Below are 20,362 nucleotides of genomic sequence, written 5' to 3' on the forward strand. Positions count from 1 at the left end.
GCAAGACCCCATTTGAGGATTTTATGTATTAACAACCCAGTCCAGTCATGAGTCATACTACCATTTTAATGGTTACATCCACTGACTTTAATTGGAGCCCTTACTTAAACCTATTATTTTCTACTTTCCCTTTATTGGTTTTCTCAATTTTTTGTTTTTTGAGAAACCAATAAAGTTTTCCTTCCTATGAGCTTGAATGGAACCCTGAATTCTTCACTCTTTAACTGTGTCACTGCCTGATGCATTGGAAGTTTGTAAGATCCATACATTGGATCTAAATGGGTCCTGTTTACCTAGTCACTAGGCATCCTGAAACTCCTGAATATATCTGACCTTCCTGCACACTCCTGTATGCTGGTCACCCCTAATTCAACATACAAGAGGAAGGCCTATAGCACCATACTTGCGTCAAACCTAGAATACTATTGCTTGTTTGTCGCTTTTCTCAAGCTCAGAAACATTTTGCTCATCCTAATGACAAGCTCAGAAAATTATTTTTTGTTCCTTGTCTCAAACTCAGATTCCTGTGGCACCATCCTAATGAGAACTAAGAAACCTATTGTTTGTTACTTGACTCCAGCTCAGATAATTGGCCCATCCTAATGGGAGCTCAGAATCATATTATGTGTTACTTGTCTCCAGCTCAGACTCCTATTGGTCCATCCTAATGGGAGCTCAGAATCAAATTGTTTGGTACTTGTCTCCAGCTCAGATTCCTATTGGTCCATCATAATGGGAGCTCAGAATCCTGTTGTTTGTTACTTGTCTCCAGCTCAGATTCCTATTGGTCCATCATAATGGGAGCTCAGAATCCTGTTGTTTGTTACTTGTCTCCAGCGCAGATTCCTATTGGTCTATCCAAAAGGGAGCTCAGAATGTTATTGTTTGGTACTTGTCTCCAGCTCAGATTCCTATTGCTCCATCTTAATGCCAAGCTCAATGTAACAGTCCTCTTACTTCCTCCTATTGCCAGTATGTGTGACCTCTTGCTGTAGTCAGCAGTTCTTAACCTGTGGTCCGGGGACCTCTGGGAGTCTGCAAGGCATACCCTGGGGGTCTGCGACTGCTAAAAAAATTAAATAATATTAACAGGTCAATGAAGTGATTATAAATAAAGATCAAAATTGCAAATTGTAAAATATAACACATTCTGTAAATGTGAAAGAACTGGAATTGAAGACTAAATTTAAAGTTGGAGCCCTCAGATTGATTCATGAAAGCAGTGCAAGTGCATCAAACAGAATGGAGCATGGACGACGAGGGGCCTCAATTGAATTTTGAAAATCCCCAACCTTCTCATTAAAATTAAATAACATACATCATCATTTGTCTATTTGTTTGAGGAATGCTTGTTTCCTCATTTTTGTGTATTATTTTGAGGTTCAAATCATTAAAATTGCCTGAGCTTTGGTCTCCTGCTTCCAGTAATGACTCAGTGGTGGTCCCTAGATTCCAATAATGATTCAGTGGGGGTTCTTGGATTACAGTATTGATTAAGTGAGAGTCCCTGGATTTACAGTAATGACTCAATGGAGGTCCCGGGATTCCAGTAATGACTTAGTGGGAGTCCCTGGATTCCAGTAATGATTCAGTGGGAGTCCCTTGACTACAGTAATGATTCAGTAGGGGGCTCTAGATTACATTAATGATTAAGGGGGGGTCTCTGGATTACGATAATGAGTCACTGGGGTCCATGGATTCAGTAATGACTCAGTGGGGTCCCTGGGTACAGTAATGATTTAATGGTGGTTTGTGGATTCCAATAATGACTCAGTGAGTGGTTCCCTGAATTCCAATACTGATTCAGTGGGTGTCCCTTACGGTAATGATTCAGTGGGGACCATGGACTCCAATAATGATTTGGGGGTCTCTGGATTCCAATAATGACTCAGCCGGGTTCCGTGGGTTACAGTAATGATTCAGTTGGGGCTCCCTGGATTCCAATAATGATTCAGTGGGGAGCCGCTTCGTCCTTGGAGGAGGTGACAAGGATTGCAAATTCCAGGGGGCCTCCTGCTGATTGCCCGCACCTGAGCTTGCCATCCACTATTTTACCGCTCGCTGGCTTCCGCTTGACGTGAGCCGCTTCGTGCTTGGAGGAGGTGACAAGGACTGCAAATCCCAGGGGGCCTGCTGCTGATTGCCCGCACCTGAGCTTGCCATCCACTATTTTACTGCTTGCCGCTCCCGCTTCGCGGGAGCCGCTTCGTGCTTGGAGGAGGTGACCAGGATTGCAAATCCCAGGGGGACTGCTGCTGATTGCCCGCACCTGAGCTTGCCATCCACTATTTTACCGCTCGCCGCTCCCGCTTTGCGGGAGCCGCTTCGTGCTTGGAGGAGGTGACAAGGACTGCAAATCCCAGGGGGACTGCTGCTGATTGCCCGCACCTGAGCTTGCCATCCACTATTTTACCGCTCGCCGCTCCCGCTTCGTGGAACGGGTGCGGGCGCGCGCCGGGCGAAGCCCGGGCCAAAGGCGGGCCCGTTTGAGCCCGTTAGAGACCGAACGAGGCCAGGCTGGGCCTACTCTCTGTGACTGCACACCCCACAAGGTTAGTCCTTGCCAGTATACTGGTGTTAATTAGAGGAATACACATAAAGACCTAGCTGTGTTCTGTTTACTTCTACTTTCAATTTGACTTAAATAGACATCTCAGGATGAACCTGCGAGAGGGTAAGGGGAGAATTGGGCTGCCTGCAGGAAGTACGGTTGGGACTTTGGACCAGTTTTTAATTAGAGCTAGCTCGGTCCTTGCTCATAAGATAGCATTGACGGAGCGTCGTCTATCTCTTGATCCCCAATTGTCTAAAACTTCATTGTTGGGCGCTATAGCATCTGCACGTACTCCTGACTGTTCTTTGGTTGTAGACTCTGACTCCCCTGATAAAGCAAGTGATGCTGGTCAGTTTGCTAATGGGCCATTGGAAGCCTCTGCATCGTCGGTCACTGATAATATACTCTATCATGTGGAGTCGGTCCAGACGGATGCAGCACCTACCCAAAGCACCCTACCTCCATGTGTTGTTACAAGGTCAGCACCCCAATGTAAAAATAAAGTTCCTGCTCCAATTTCAGATCCAGCGCTTAAAAGGCAGCGGGGAGGGGGCCCCAGAGACAGAAATTGGCGAAAACTCAAAGGACAAACACTAATGGAGGAGGTACTTCTTCAGCAATGGTAGCGACGGGGGGAATCGGCTCTTAGTGTCCCTGGAATTTTGACCTCAAGGACTATAGATGTTTCCTCTGCTGAGGCTAATGAGGCTATGTGGAATAAACTGGGGGATTTAATTATAACATCTTTAACTCCTATTATCCACAGATTGACCAAGATCGAGGAGAGACTCAATAATTTTGAATTGAAGGTCATGATAAATCATAGTACTATAGAGGGTTTACTGAGACAAGCCAACAGATTATCTACATCTAAAGAGCTGAGAAATGCGGTAGAAACCAATTCCAAACCGCCAAATCCACCGTTAACCGGGCTGATGTCATTGCTGTCAGGGAAAAATGGTACTGTGTCTACTAACCATGAAGTTGGAGTAACAAATGTGGGAAGGGAAGTGGGTGAGACAGAGAATTGTGCCTAGTGGTTATAGTCTATTTAATCGGGGAGGAGAGGAAACTAGATCATGTATAGGGCTAGTAGGTGAAAAAGTACAACCGCCAATTCCCCGTGTACCAGCAAACCGGGATAGCCCTATACTAGGGCCTTGTGAACGAGGGTACCCACAAATGCACGAGGGATTGGAAAATAGCCCAGTTTTAGAAGGTTCTCGAGTCTTACACCTTCCCCCGGCCGCAGCCCCTTTTTGGGTGGTTTTGAAGAATGTCCCAGTATTACAGGAAGGTCAGATCCAAACCACCGATCAATTGATGGCTAAAACCATTGATTGGCTTACAACAAAACTGAAGGAGGTTGGGGTATGGGATTGGGATGTCTGTAACCAGAGAATCATGGTCAGACGATCTCCATGGATAGGTTACTCTATGAAGGATGGGAGAGGGGATTGTATAGTTGTTAACTTTAATAACGAGAATATCGTTAGATTTCTTCTAGACCATCTAGGTAGCATCAATCTTGAGTATCATACAATGGAAATCTCTCTCCTGCCCCTAGGGTTCTTTTATAGACCCCGTCATACCCCTACGATGGGCTGGGCGATTTTGCGTCCAGTAAACCACCCAAGGGCACCCCACAGAATCCCACAAAGACCACCTGACTTAAATTTAGCTAATAGATTTCCTCCTCTCTCTGGCTTAGATACATGTGACTGACTACCAATTGCAAACTTGCCCCTGTTAGAGAACACTGCTGTTCGGTCCGCATCTCCCTTTGTGAATGATATGAGTCTTCAGCGAGCTATACCATCATCTCCCGAGAGCAGTTTGAGTAGGTCTTTTTCAGATAGGAGTGTTAGCATTGCTCCCTCCTTATATAATGTCATGGAAGATTGCTGGTCTACAAACAAAAACTAACTCTAGCGAGTGGTCGTGCTTTATAGAGAATCAAGACATCATTATGTTCCAGGAGACCTGGTCACTGAATAGGATTTTTCGTCCTGGGTATTTGGCTTTTGGTAAAACGGCTATTGCCAGTCATAAAGGGAGACCATCTGGGGGTTTGCTTACATGGGTTAGCCAGCAGGCATGCTACCAGGTGGAAGAGCTAACAATAGATAACCCTGACATCCTGGTTATTAAAATTAGTTTTGAACACGGGCTAGATCTTATTTTTGCCAACGTTTACGCAAGAGAGCAAGTAGGAGGGAAAGCCTCTCCTACAATCTCTAAACTTGATTGATTCATCAAACCATTGAAAGGGGCAAACCATCTAGTAGTAGCGGGTGATTTTAATTGTACATTCGAGCCCATGGGTTTAGAAGATGGAAGCCTGTCCAGGGATGAGGATGTGACCTGGGGCATTCCATCGCTGGAGCTTTCCCCGATTAATAAATGGTCAGAAGCGGTCCGTCCTCCAGTTAAAAAGTTTATCCCTGGAAATGGGCGTGAGGGCTGTAAATGGAAGGTCAAAATCAGACTTTGAGGGCACCCATACTTTTAATAATGGGATAAGAAGTAGCAGAAAAGACTACTTCTTTATCAATTTGGAATTGTGGGTAAGGCTAGAGGATATGAAGGTCCAGAATAGACCAGAAAGTGACCATGACCCCCTAATTTTAACACTTAAAACTAGTGGGCAACCTACGGCAAGGGTAGATACTGAAATAGTCACAGCTGAAGTGACTATGTCCAATGATTGCCGTAGATTAAAATGGGCATTGGTCTCGGAGGATGAAGGTACTATGGACCTGATAAAACTAACCTTTGAAGATTCCTTATTAGTCCTTTCACAGCTTGATCTGCATGAGACCTCTCTCCCTGCCCTCACAAAGGTTCATGAGGAGCTATTCATAAAGTTGAAAGCATTTTTTACAAAAAATAATAGGAGCTCCGAGCAGGCCATACAGAAATCTGTAAAGTGGTATGATGGGGCATACAGGGCTGCTTTTAGTCACCTCTCTCAAGCTGTTAGGTCAGGATTCCCGCGAGAAGTTAGGGAAGCTAGGGTTGCATATAAGGAAATTCAGCGAAGGGCAAAGAAGACCTTCGATGAAAAAAGATAGCCGGATTTATTAAATGCAAATAATGGGAAAAACTGGGTGCGGTTCTGGCAGACAGTGAAATGTGGTAGTGGTGATATAGTGCCATTACCAACTAATAATGTCCCTCCTGAAGCATGGGTCATGCACTATCAGACCCAGTTTGCTTCAATGAATAGTACTTTAAGTCATTATCCACGATTAATGTGCGACACTATCCTAACTTTTGATATAGGGGAAATTGAGAGAGCCTTGGATAGTGTGGCAGCAGGTAGGGCTCCAGGCCCGGACTGCATCCCAGCGGGTATTTTTAAATATGATAAGAAAAACTGGCTCAAATATATATATCATATGGCCAATGAACTTGCAAGAGGTGCTCCCTTGCCACAATCCTGGCGCGGGGCAGAGATCATCCCTATTTATAAAAAAGGGGATTGTGCCTGTCCAAGTACCTACAGGCCCATACGTCTCATAGATACCATGCAAAAGACTTGTGCTGAGCAGGGTAAATACCTGGATAGATGACCAAGAAATTCTATCCACGTTTCAGGCTGGCTTCCGCCCTCATGTCAGTACTATTGACCAAGTTTTTAGATTCATGATGATTTATTGGAACACTGTGGTTTTACCAGGGGGGCTCTCTATGCTGCATTTACAGATCTAAAGTCAGCATTTGATTTGGTGCCCCGCTCTAAGCTGTGGGACTCACTTAAGGAAGTAGGGATTCCCCCTGCGATTTTAAATTTCATCATTAAACTTCATGAGTCTAACAATGCCCGGGTTAGGTGGGGTCGAAAGGGAGAGATAACAGATCGGTTTCCTGTGACTAAGGGGGTACGGCAGGGCTGTGTTTTGGCCCCCACCCTCTTTTCTTTGTTTATAAATAATGTTATCTTATACTTCTCTGAATATCCAACTGATGCCCCTACTCTTGCTGGTGTGAGGGTTCCACTTTTAATGTTTGCAGACGATACTTTAATTTTATCTAAAACACAAACAGGTCTGCAACAAGCCCTCGATAGATTCACTTTATTTTGCAATGACCATGAACTTATAGTTAATGTTGATAAGACTAAGTTCATGGTGCTGCATAAACATAAAAAATTGAAAGGCGGAGTTGTAATGAATGGTGCAACATTGGAACAAGCTGACACCTTTACGTACCTGGGCGTAACGATGAGTAAGAGGATGAATTGGAAGCCTCAGTTAGACTTGCTAACCCTTAGGCATAATCAGTTAGCAGGGGCCCTTCTAAAAGAGCGCCGGCTGTCTTACACCAAACTGGTAGGTCCAGCACTTGCCATATACAATGGGGAAAATCAGGGCTTCCATAATTTATGGTGCAGAACTTTGGGGCTTCGATAACCTAGGCCCCTTAGTCCTGGCCCAAAATAAGTTTTTGAGATCTTTGACTGGCCTTCCCCAATCATGCCCCCTCAAACCCCTATTTTTAGATCTGGGATGCACTTCCATTGAGGAGGCAGCGGCTTTAGACCCCTCGTGTATTGGAGACGGCTTTGGACAACCCCTGAGTTAGTACCATATGCCAAAGCAGTTAAGTACATCAGAGAAGCTGACATGTCTTCAAAAATCATTTGGCTGAAAAACATCAAAAGCTCGCTGGTCGATATGGGGCTCAGGCACTTGTGGGAGGACCCTGAAGGGAATCAGTTTCCGTCTAAAAATGATTTTAAATCTCTTTATTGGGACATGGTCTGTCTTAAATCCCTGTCACTGGTGGATAGTGCATCCCTGACAGGCCTCTTTTTAGATCATAAGTATGAACATTGGTTTGAGGCCTATTGGGATGTCATTACGAGACCCGGTGACAGGAAACTGTATCACCAATTTAGAGTGGGTACCCTCCCCCTTAAAACTTTTATGGCAAAGTGGGGAGATGGAGACACAAAATGTACTGTGTGTACATCTCAGGATGAGTCCATACTCCATGCATTGTTTGTGTGCCCCGCGTATAATGGTCCCCGTAAAAATGGATTAAGCCGATTTGCCGTAATATTGGCACAAGATCATCCCAAATAGCATTGCGTGTTCTAAAGACAGATACAAGGGAACCTGTAGTCATAGCTATGGCAAAACTTTTGAGCTGGGCATGGGCCCTTAGAAGAAGTAGTTTGGTTGCTAATGCAGGTTCCATTTTGCATTCATGAAGTGAATAATATTATGCTGGATGATTCTCCTCTGATGGACATGTGGGAATATTGTCTTCTCTTTTATGTGGCTCACCTTTTTGATATAATTGTGCTTTGCAATGAATGTAAAATTTTTCCTTTTTAATCTTTTTTTAAAATATAATTAATTAATCTTTTTTTAATAATAATCGAATTTATAAAGTGTGGTACACATGGTTTTATATAAAGTTTTTATATGTGTCTCTTTTATGATTGAAAAATTATCGAATAAAGAAATTGAATTGATTCAGTGGGGGTCCCTGGATTACAATAATGAATAAGTGGGTGTCCATGGATTACAGTAATGACTCAGTGGGAGTCCATGGATCCCTGGATTAAAATAATTAATAAGTGGGGGCTCATGAATTACAGTAGTGTCTCAGTGGGGGTCCATGGATTACAGTAATGACTCAGTGGGGGTCCCGGGATAACAATAATGAATATGTGGGGTCCACATAAATCACAAGATTAACCTCTTCTGTGCCCATGACGAGATAGTCTCGTCATGGAGCACGGTCGCGCTGTGCCCATGACGAGACTATCTCGTCATGAACCCCACCCACTAATTAAACGCCTGGCACAGGAGGGGGAAAGGGCGTGGCACTGAAGGGGTTAAAAGCCACTGATCTAGCTCATTGTAGAGATCAGAATCCTATTGCACTTTCCCATTTCTAAGCACAGAATTCTCTTCTTCCACCCTTTTGTCAGTCGGTGACTCCTCATCTCAATGTGGAGCTCACTCCTCTCACCAAGCAGAGAGCCGGGAGAGCTGCTAGTTCTGTCTGCTTGCTCTGCAGTGCTGCTGCTGCTCTCCACCTGCATGTAACCCTGTCTGTCTGCTGTTCTCTTGCAGCCTGGAGGCGGCCAGCATTGGTTTCATCATCATTATAGACAGGCGGCGGGACAGATGGAGCTCGGTGAAGGCCTCCCTGACACGCATTGCAGTAAGTGCTTGCTTTCTTCTCCCAGGTTGTCTGTCGCTGGCTCACCTGCATGCCTTTTCTCCTTTTTATCAACAAAACACTCCGCTTATTCGGAAGCCTGGATTAATTCACTGGAAGGACAAACCGTATTCTGAGTTGTACAGAACAGTAACTTCTATTTAGTGACTTTGGATTAAATTAAAATGTAGTTGGCAAAGTCTGTTGGTTGGTCGCTTTCATCGGTGTATGTATTGTATTTGGTACAAATCTAATGTTGTACGTTCATTGGTATGTTTTCTGTATAATGTGCAATATAACGGAAACTATCTTTCTTTGCTTTGAAATGGATGGCAAGATTTCAAGTAAAAGAAGCAGAGGAAGGAAGTGGTGCTGAGTAAAGATAAAAGAAATGCCACCTTGAAGCAGATAGGATGTTAACGTGCCACATGTGTTCACTACCTTGCAATGCAATTGTTGTTCACGAGGCTCTTGCATTGCAATTCTAGTGCACCAGGCCCTAGTGCTGAAAATGTTGTGCACCAGGCCCCTGTGCTTGCAATTCTAGTGCACCAGGCCCTAGTGCTGAAATTGCTGTGCACCAGGCCCCGGTGCTTGCAATTCTCGTGCACCAGGCCCCTGTGCTTCAATTCTTGTGCATCAGACCCCTGTGCTTGTAATTCTTGTGCACCAGGCCCCTGTGCTTGCAATACTTGTGCACCAGGCCCCTGTGCTTGCAATTCTTGTGCACCAGGCCCCTGTGCTTGCAGCCTTTGTGCACCGGGCACCTGTGCTTGCAGTTCTTGTGCACCAGGCCCCTGGGCTTGCAATTGTTGTGCACCAGACACCTGTGCTTGCAATTCTTGTGCACCAGGCACCTGTGCTTGCAATTCTTGCACACCAGGCCCTAGTGCTGAAATTGTTGTGCGCCAGGCCCCTGTGCTGAGATCCTTGGGCTGCAATTATAGTGCACCAGGTCCTTGCGCAGCACTGTATTGCACTAGGCCATTGGGCTACAATTGTAGTGCACTAGGCGTCTGTGGAGGAGCTTTAGTGCATTAGGCCCCTGCACTGCAATCGTTCAGCACCAGACCTTTGTCCTGCAACTGTTGTGCACAAGGCCCCTGTGCTTGCAATTGTTGTGCAGCAGACCCTGGTGCTGCAGTTGTAGTGCATGAGATCCTTGGGCTGCAATTATAGTGCACCAGGCCCTTGCGCTGCACTGTATTGCAAAAGGTCATTGGGCTACAATTGTTGTGCACCAGGCCTTAGTGCTGCAATTGTTGTGCACCAGGTTCCTGTACTACAATTGTTGTGCACCAGGCCCTTATTGCTGCAATTCTAGTACACCAGGCCACTGGGCTGCCATTGTAGTGCACCAGGCCTCTATTGCCTCATGTGTAGTGCACCAGGCCCATTTTGCTGCATTTGTAGTGCACGAGGCCCGTATTGTTGCATTTGTAGTGCACCAGGCCACTTTTTCTGCATTTGTATTGCACCAGGCCCCTTTTGCTGCATTTGTAGTGCATCAGGCCAATGTTGCTGCATTTGCAGTGCACCAGGACCCTATTGCTGCAATTTTAGTGCACCCGGCCCCTATTGCTGCTATTGAGGTGCACTAGACCCCTATTGCTTCTTTTGTAGTGTACCAGGTCCTTACCCTGTCATTGTAGTGCCCCAGGCCCTTGTGCTGCAGTGTATTGTAGGAGGCCCATCATTCGTTGTACTTGTCGTACACCAGACCTTTGCGGTGCTGTTATGGTGCACTAGGCCCTTGTGCTGCAACTTTTGTGTACCAGGCTCTAGTGCTACAGTTGCAGTACGCCAGGATTTTTATTCATAATCTCAGCTCACCATTTTAGTAGGACATCAGTAGTGGAATTGCTTCAGATTTGGAAATTGTGCAGTTGTAACGAGTCAATGCTATTCAAGAAGCTCAAGTTGCAGGTGTGCACTACAATTCCTAGACTACAAGCACGAAGACATCTGAATACCCATGAGAGCCTGATGCTCCTTAATTCTGGAAGCTACAGTCTCATACATAGTGAGACCACCAGAATGTCCATTCATCTTCTCTTCAAGTAACAGGGAGTGTGAATGGATATCAGTGGGTTTGTTTACATTGCACATGGGATTAATTACTTTTCCCCAGTGGCCGAGAGTCACTTGCAATCCACTCCTCACCACCTTTAAGTCCTACGACCTCCTGGGATTTAAGTCATGGTGTCCCTTGATGGTCAACACATTTAGATACTGTGGCGGTGCAGGGGTGACTGTACTTTAGAGACCCTTTCTTGCTTGTGCTACACAGTTTGTCTGTGCCTCTCTAACATCTTCAAATCTTAATATTTACTTACTGTCAGCATAAAATGAAGCCCACCCTTCGCCATTTTGTATCAATGGCTGAACACACAGCCCCTCCACACGCCTCAACCTCTGGGTCCCCATATGACCATCCTTCACCTGCAAGGCCAGTGAAACAGAATGCAGACCTATTGCACTTCTGTCTGTTACCCTCAACCTTTTGGTCCACCACATAAGAATAATAACCACCAGCAAGATTATTTTGGATCGACTCTCACTGAACTGCAAAACAGAGAGAAAGAAAGAGAGAAAGAAAGAAAGAATGAAAAAGAAAGAAAGAAAGAAAAAACAAATCTGTGCAGGAATCAATAACTGAAATTAAGACTATCATTTGTGAATTTGCTGAACAAGTTGATAATATGCAGTGCAGCGAAAATTGTATTAGCACCATTGAAGATTGTAGCACAATTTCTGCACTTAACAACCAAAGTCTTGGACTTGGAAGAAAAGCTCCCTCCATGATATCCTGCACCTCCTGGGACTGAATTCAAAATACTGATAACCTGTAACTGGTACCTTACCTATAGCCACCGCCACCGCCAGACTGTGGAACACGCTTCCCCTTCACATTAAGACTAGTCCTACCCTGCTAACCTTCAGGAAACATGTTAAGACCTGGCTCTTCAACCAATAAGTAACCCGCTCCATGGCCTTCCTTTCCTCAGTCCGCAGCTCCGAGACACCCAAGGGTATTTGCGCCCTTTACAAGTTGCTTAAATAAATAAATAAATTAAATAAATAGATGTTTATGAGGCTGTACATATACTGGGTGCCTCAAAACTGGTCATTAAGTGAGTGCATCATGCATCATTTTTTAAACAGTCACCTAAATCTAAAGGAAATATATCCACGAAATTACACAATTTCTAGAGCAAGGAAGGGGTTCTCAAGACATACCCGGCGGGAGTCTATGTTACAATTCTAGGGCAAAAGATCCATTGGCTCACTGGTCGGGGTTGTGAGGAATTGCAAAGGGCATGTCCCATCTTTGTATCTCTTGAGGGCACCAACCTCAAAAACTACCTGTGGTTTCCAATGATATTTTGTCTATAGCATTGGGGGTGAGTGGCATACATTTGTAACCCAATAGGAGATACTCAAGTTGCCATGAGCTCCTCCATTTCAAGAAACTCCTAATCTTGGAAGGTAAAAGTTGAAAGATACACATCAACGCTCTTGCCCAAAAGTTTAATGAACCTGTACGAAGCAGCATACGAAGAAGAACTAACTAAAGCTGCGTTCAGTCAATCAGATTGATCACAGAATCTTGAGTGTTGGTGATATTAGTAGAGCTGATAAAATCAGATTTCAGATGAACTGGAAAATGACTCTGTATAAGGTCAAAAAAAGAAAGATTTATGACTCAGTTATTATGTTATGTTATGCTAGTGGATTTTGTAGAGCCCAGCTTATCACCCGTGAGAGTATCCAGGCACTAGGAAGGTGAAAACTGAGTCTAGCAGTGGTGGGAGGAGCCAGGTCTTCAGCTTCTCTTGGAACTTCTCCTTAGAAATAAAAGGGGAAACCCAGTAACCCAGGGACCTGGGCTGGACAACATTTAACAAAAAGGTGGTCCCTATGGGGGAAGTTTAACTCTTGACTTAACACTCTGCCATGGGAGTCAAGAGCTACACTTCCTTCATAGGATCACCTTTTTGCTAAATCTTTTGGAATTTCAGCAATGAGGTGGAGGTCCGGTTGTGGAGGGGGGGGGGGTTGGTCCAAGACTTCGCCGCGGCCTGGGAGAAGGATCGGCCTCCAACTCTGCTGCTGTGTATGCAGGGTACAAGGGTGAGAGAGTGAGGCAGAGGTGTCTGGTTAGCTGATGAAAGTTGAAGCAGTGGTTGAGGTAGGAGGGCCCGGTTTTGTGTAGAGGCTTGAATGCGTGTGTGAGGAGCTTGAACTGGCAACATTTCTGGACCAGAAGCCAAAGTAGTTCCTTAGGTTGAGAGTGATGTGAATACATCACAGGAGGTCCAGGATAAGTCCGATTCTGGAGTTCTGGATGGGCTTGAGTCTTTGGAGGAGGTGGGCTGGTATTGCTTTAGTCCAGTCTGCTTGTGATGAGGGCCTTGGTGATGGTGTACCTCGAGTCGTGGGGAGCCGAATGAGCAAAATGAAGAAGCAAGAGGATGTGACTGTGTGGACTTGTGAGGCCATGGTAAGTTTGTTGTATTTGCATCCGAGTGAGAGCCGGAAAGAAGTACTATACCAGATCGCGTAAATCACCCGACTGGCTTTAAATCTTCCAATCATACCGATGTAAGGAACTAAACAACTTACTGAACTAACATTGAGATATCCAAGGCTACCACCAACTGAATAATAAGGATTCCCATCTGACTGAGACGCCCTACAAACCGCAGATATTCTTGAAAATCTGCAATTGGGCTGTATACCCCTACTGTCCTGAAGAAGACCCGCTGTGACGCTTATTAGAATTTGCGCAACACAAGGGGTTGAAACGTCGACGCATCCCATATGTCTACACAACGCTTCTGATCACAGCTTACTTTATCAAGGATCGCGAAGCATATGTGAAAAATCATAATGACTAAAATATAAATTGTACCCTTTCCTACTGATTACACATTTATTTTTGTCTTGTGTAGTGCACTGTATATATTATTTATCACCACATGTCACTTCTTCACAACATGTCACCCATACTTCACCCTATGTATCACGACAGCCTAAAATATCTGTTATTCCTTTAAATTACCAATTGAAATTTCTTATTGGTGAGTGTCACTTCCCTTTTTTTGCTCATTTCTCTATGTTACATGAAATTTGTGTATATTCTGTGAACATTCCAAAGAAATTGAGAATTCCAGAGAGAACCATTGTTTCTACATAATGGTGTCAAATAGGGCACAATTGTCGTTGCACATGCCACCACCCAATCTGCTAGTTCTCACCAATCGCCTCCATGTGGGAGCTCCATCAGGAACCCCAGAGGAATGTCTGAGGAGTAGGGCGCTCGCACCCTCGTCTTCTGCAAGGCCCTGGTCCAGCAGCGACGCATTAACCGAAACTCCATGGAGTTTCCAGTGCCAGACGTGCTGAGGCGCAGCAGCACTCTTGACAGTCTGCGAAGGTCTGAGACATAAGGGTCCAGCTCTCTCCCAGGTGTAAGCCTGCTCACCACCCATTGCGTCAGCCACTGAAGCTGTGCTACCAAATAGTAAGTCTCGAAGTCCAGAAGCGCCAGAGCACCCTACTCCCCTAGTCTCTGGAGCTTGGCCATCACTACTTTTCTGAGCCCCAACCCCCAGTTGAAGCTTGTCACAAGCGTGGTAAGGTCCCGAAAGACACCCCTGGCGACCCACACTGGCCGAACCACTAAGTAAAACAGCTAGTGGAGGACTACCGTTTTCAGTAGAGCCACCCTTCCCGCCACAGAGAGATGGAGCGTGACCCAAAAATCAGCATTGGACCGAAGCAGAATAAGTAAAGTAGACATTGAGGTTCCCAGGTGACCTCTTCCAAGCCTCCCGGCAATGCTCCATTAGCTCTTGTGGAAAAGAGGCAAGATTTCTGCCAATTGACCTGTATTCCCAACACCGTCCTAAACCACCTCAGCAGGTAGCGGGCGCCCTCAAAGGCTGTCCTGGCATTCTGGAGGAGCAAGATCATTGGCCTAAAGCACAATGTGGTGGGTCTGGTCGCCCAGCATCATGCCCCAGGTAGGCCGTCCCCATCCTGGTGCAGTAGGCCAGGGTCTCCATGGCCAGGGCAAAGAGGAGAGGGGATAAAGGGCACCCCAGTTGGGTGCCACATTCTTCCCGGTAACTGGCCAAAATGATACAGCCAGTTTTGATCCTTGCCCATGGATCCGTATACAATATGCATGTCCAGTTCACAAAACCCTGACCAAGGCCAAAGCGCAACATCACCTTATAGAGAAAGGCCCATTCTAGGCAATCAAATGGCTTCTCGATATCAACTGCAAAAATCACGGCTTCCTCTACGTCGTATGTATGCAATCAAAGAGCTTTCTGAATATTCAGGGCTGTGTTGCGGCCCGGAATAAACTCTATCTGATCCCGATGTGTAAGTGCTGCCATGTGTTGCAATAGACTGGTGGCCAATACCCTGCTTAGTATTTTATAATCGTTGTTCAGCCTTAACAACTGCGGTAGGCCCTTTTGTTGTTAGCCGGTTTGCCAGGTTTCAGGAGGGGCACAATCAGGGTCTCTCATCCCTTTATAGACCTTCAAAAGCTGCGGGCCTAAGTCTTCTACATAGGCAGAGTAACTCCACATGCAGACCGTCCATGCCAGGTGTTTCATTCCGGGCCTTGGATTTCATGGCTGCTCTAATCTCTGGAAGCATAATGTCTCCTCCCAGTTCATCTGCCTCTGTCTGTGTGACAGTCAGCAGGTAAACTGGCGCTAAAAAGGTCTCAATGTCAGCAAGTGAGCGATCAGCCACTACTACTATAATGGTCAGTGTAATGGTCATGAAACTCATGGTTAATGTCTGCCTGGCAATACAGCATGCAGCCTCAGTCTGTGGCGAGGGCCACCACCACCGAACTCCTTTTTGATAGATTTGTAAGCCACATTAATAGTGAGCCGGTCTGGTCTCTCTCCACATGGGCTCGTATCATCTATTTCCTGTAGTTAAAACACTGCAACCATTCTACTTGTTCCGCTATCTTTTCTTTAGCTGCCAAACATCACGCTTGAACTTCGGTGTGTCAGGCCTCCTTTCAGTGTTCCTCAATGCCTCCTCAGACTCCGAGATGCATCTGCCCCTAGTCACAGTATTAAACATGTCCCACTCCACCTGGGGGGGTCGAGGCGGAGCCAGCATTTTCAGCAAAATAGCGTCAGACGGCCTCTCTGATTGTATCCCGGTAGAGCATATCTTTCAGCGTCTCCGTCTTTAGTCTCTATGTTGGTATACAGGGTCTCTCTCCCTCCCAGTCCTAGGTCAAGCAACAGGGGATCATGATCAGAAAGTGTCCTAGAACGATACTCCATGTTTTTGACTAGCTCATGTACAGCAGGCGTGCGCAATATTGTATCCACCGCACATGAAGATCTTGCAAGTGGGAGAAAAAGGAGAAATTACGTTTCCCGGGTGATAGGACCTCCGTGAATCCACCAGACCCCATTGTGTCTGCTATTGCGTGAACACTTTGGCCACCCGGTGTATTGGAGAGACCCGCAATGGGGGATGGAAACGGTCCACGGCAGGGTCGGCTACACAATTATAATCTCCTCCCAAGAGGACCTGTCCCACCAGATAAGGGGCTAGTACTCTCGGAAGCTCAGTCAAAAAGGTCACTTGATCCACATTTAGGTCATAAATGCTACCTATAGTAATGTCTCGGCCATTCAACCGTCGAGTGACCACTACATAGTGGCCTGATAAATCTACTATGTGCCCATAGTGTTGGAAGGGGATTCCAGGCCTCTCCCATACTAGAACTCCCCTTGCAAAAGCAGAGTAATATGTGAAGTAGGCCTGCCCTCTCCACCTATGCTGTAGTGCAGCCCCATATTTAGTTAGGAGATGTGTTTCTTGACGCAGCGCTCTCTGCACCCCACACCAATTGAGATATGAGTAAATCTTGTGCCATTCAGCCAAAGTGTGCATCCCCCTGACGTTCCATGATAATACTTTATATGTCAAAGTTTCACAGAAAGAAGTGCTCACACGAGGCACATACCATCTCCATCTCCCTCTCCCCAACAAACAGCAAACAGCCCAACTTACACACCCAGGACAAGCAGGGCAACCCCCCATCCAAACATTTGGCCAACAGGCAGACATACCTGGGTGTACTCACAGAAACCTCAATGAGAGAGCACCAGTGACCATTTGACGTCTCCCAACTGGTCCTCCATCCAACTAGCAGTCCCAGGAGCACTCCACCGCATTCATTCTACAGGATCGGAAACTATCACCCGTTCCACATCCAATTGCACAACAGCATCAAATAAGTTCATCTGCTGTGCCAGGTGTGACCATGGGCAGCTCAACTGATGTAGCCTTACTGCTAGAGCGGTCGACCTCGAAGCTGGCGAACCGGGTTCGAGTCTCGACAATGACGCTCAATTTCCTGTGATTCTGGGCAAATCACTTAAACTCCCAGTGCTTCACAAAAATGAATGTCCATCCGTAACGAAACTGGTGCTCATGTACAGCGCTCTGATATCTGATTTCTCGGGGCTAGTTTGCACTATATAAAAAAGAAAAAACCTCAGAATTCTCCGCTGTTCCAGTATCATAAGATCAGAATCCTGGGCATCTTCGTCACTCTGGAATGGCAGTGGGCTCGGTCCATTTCCGCTCATTGCAGCCACCATCTCGACTGCTCTCCGCCGCTTCGATGGACTTCAGCCACTCAGGGAGCCTGTCAGCTGCGCTTCCTCACTCTCCTGAACTTAGGTGGGTGCCCAGGGGACCCTGGCCGTGGTTGGCCTGTGGGTGTGCCTCGACCCAATCCCACAAATCCAGTGGGGTTCAAAAGAAATGCACCCGCTCCGGCATCACCACTCTGAGACAGGCCGGGAACATCATAGCATAGGGCATGCACAACTGGTCTAGCTTCCATAAACATGGAGCGTTGCTTCTGGACCTCTTTAGTAAAGTCTGGAAAGATTATGACCTTGCTGTCAGTGATGTGAATGCCTCCTCAGGGCCTGGCCTGCTCAAGAAGATGGTTGTGGTCTCTATAGTATAGAAGTCTAGCCACCACCAGGCATGGGGATGGCTGAGCCAGAACAGTGTGCACCCTCTCTAATGCATAGAAAGAAGAGAGTCCCTCTGGTGCTACCTCTTCATGCAGTCAATGCTCCAGATTGTCCACCATGTTCGACCCTTCAGTGTGCTCTAGGAGGCTCATGATCTGAATGTTGTTGCTCTGCGACCTGTTTTCACTGTCTTCAGGTCCAGCCTCCAGAGTGCGGGCCTTATCTTTCATGGCAGCGAGTCTAGTCCTTAGCTAAATATCCAACTGCACATCTGCTATAATATACTCCCTAGTAGTGACTCGTTCCACTAGACGCTGATGGTCATCCTTTAGGATGCTCGGGTCTGTTCACAGACTATCAAGCTTTGTCTCCAGTGCCTCTCTGGTGGCAGTGATGGACTGCATAACGTCTCGGAACATAAACCCCTCTTCCTGGGTCCCCTCCTGTGATTGTGGGGTTGCTCTAGCCCTCCCACAGGCGGCACCCCTGGCAGTTGTCGATCCTCCAACCTCCGGGGCCCGCCATCTTGTCACCTTGCCCATGGTGGCCCCACAGAGCACAGGTACCTCAGATCTTCTGGAATGGGGTCTGGTCCGTTCTTTGCTGCATGTGGGGGCAGCGAGGTGATGGCCTGCACCTTCATGTGGTACAGCAGCGCTCAGTGGGCATCAGGTTGAGCTAGTACACTTTGGGGTAAATTTTGTTGCGCAGGCTTGGGCATTCTCCTGGCAATATAGAAGGCACTCAACCAGTAGCATCTATTAGATGGCGGGCGCATTTTTGGGTCTTTAAATATCCTCATAAGCTGTGCTCCTCAGCAAGTCAGTATTCGCAGTGCCCAGCGCCACCAACTGCGCCACACCATTTACCTCCAGCCAGGCTCTCCACCCCCAGGTGCATCACAGTGTGCCGAATACCCAATTTAATGCTGAGGGTGCTATATTTCGGGCATACTCCCGTTACAATACCAGGGTCCGCTCTCAGGGCACACAAGAGCTGGCTCTGTTCCAGTCACACACTGTCCTGAAGAGCACCGGGGCTCCTTCTACCTCTAGCTCTCTGCTTCAGCTCCGTAAGACTGCAGCGTGCAGGCCACCCTTTTCACTTCTTTGGCTTTTTACACTCCAGATGCAGGCCCGTGCCAGTCCTTCAAGCAAAGGTGAGCCCCCCGGGTGCCATGGGGGCAGTCTCTGAGGAGCTCCAGGCAATCAGCACACCACCTGGGATTTCCGACAAAGCATGCAGAGCTCCCTGATCTTTGGTCACTCTTCAAATCCTCCCCGGGACTTTGCGGCAGCCATTTTGAAAGTGGGCCACACTGCCTGCTCAAGGTTCAAAGGGTCGCAACAGGACCCGCCCGGCCCCTATTGGGGCTAGCTCGGGGAGGGTGACGGGGGTACGCGGGTGGCAGCAGAGCCCCCCGGCCCACTCCATCAGCTGGATAATGGCGGGGCTTCCAGTAGGAGCTCTGGAGTGCGACTTATCCATTGCCGGCTGGCCATGCCCGCTGAACTCTTTTACTCATGCTATACTTCACTTTAGTTATTTACAAAACAACAGACTATTCTAAGGCACTAGATCCAACTGTTGTTTTACTTTTGGCTAATTCCACATTCAAACACTCATTGTTAAGAGTCTGAGCAAGGCTGCTAAAAGGCAACAGATGGTAAATTGAGGTTCAAGACCTGCCAGTGACTATTGCTATTGCACAAGAAACCCACTTTGGCCCTTCAAGATACGGCAAACCTCAAAGTAAGTGGTAGGGTTGCTGAATTGTTGAACTATGAAGATATGTGGTGCAAGGAGCCATCTACACAGTTGAGATTGTCATGTATGTGTTTTGCATTTATAGAGGTTCAAACACATGACAAGCATCTGAAGTGCATTTGCAAAGGAGTAGCACGCTACTCTGGAGAAGAGTATGGGTTTCTCATGTAGCCTATATAGGAATTGTTTCAGTGTTGATCGTGATGACCAGATTTGTGTTCTTACTGAATTTGTATGACTGCGCCTATGGTGAGTATCAAAGTACAAAGAGTGATAGATAGGACCTGAGGTATATAAGGCAAAGGTATATGGATGGAAAGGTATGCGAATACTGTATGAGATCTTTTTTAAGCGTGAAGTAAAGTGAAGTGAGTGATATCTGCGCATGTAATTGTCCTTCCATAATTGAGGGTAATTTGAGGTGGATCCCACCAAATTGCAAGCAGTCAGACCAACAAAAGAGAACTTGAAAAAAGGGACAAAAAGTCTATTTAAATATGCCCAAAGCCACTTTAAACACACCTAATACAGGCAAAGCTGCTTGGAATTAATAAATAAATAAATAACCGCAAGGGCTGAGGTAGTTTTAGAAGTGAATCCCACCAATACCCAGCAGTCACACCAACTAAAGCTGTCTTGAGGAAGGGACTCAAAGCCCGTTTAAACTAGGCCTGGGCGGAGTTCTACGCAGAGTGCATTAGGTGCTGATTTTTAGCACTGGGTTTTTGTCCCACGCTGGAAAATCAGCATGAATGGCACCATGCGCAGGGCAAGAGGGCGCTGCTTCTTTCTGCCACTCGAGTAGATGTTC

General features: G+C 46.5%; 1 protein-coding gene across 7 annotated transcripts in view; it reads left to right on the plus strand.

The window, feature by feature from the left end:
- MCF2L2 (MCF.2 cell line derived transforming sequence-like 2) overlaps positions 1–20,362 on the plus strand; it is a 2,345,299-nt gene that overhangs the window by 583,294 nt on the left and 1,741,643 nt on the right. For all 7 annotated transcript variants that reach the window (XM_085635348.1, XM_085635350.1, XM_085635347.1 and 4 more), the window contains exon 4: positions 8,647–8,737. In XM_085635348.1, coding sequence (XP_085491474.1) covers positions 8,647–8,737 — 91 coding nt within the window. The remainder of the gene's footprint in view (positions 1–8,646; positions 8,738–20,362) is intronic.

The sequence above is a fragment of the Triturus cristatus genome, chromosome 11 (genome assembly GCF_964204655.1).
Source record: "Triturus cristatus chromosome 11, aTriCri1.1, whole genome shotgun sequence".
NCBI classification, from domain to species: domain Eukaryota; kingdom Metazoa; phylum Chordata; class Amphibia; order Caudata; family Salamandridae; genus Triturus; species Triturus cristatus.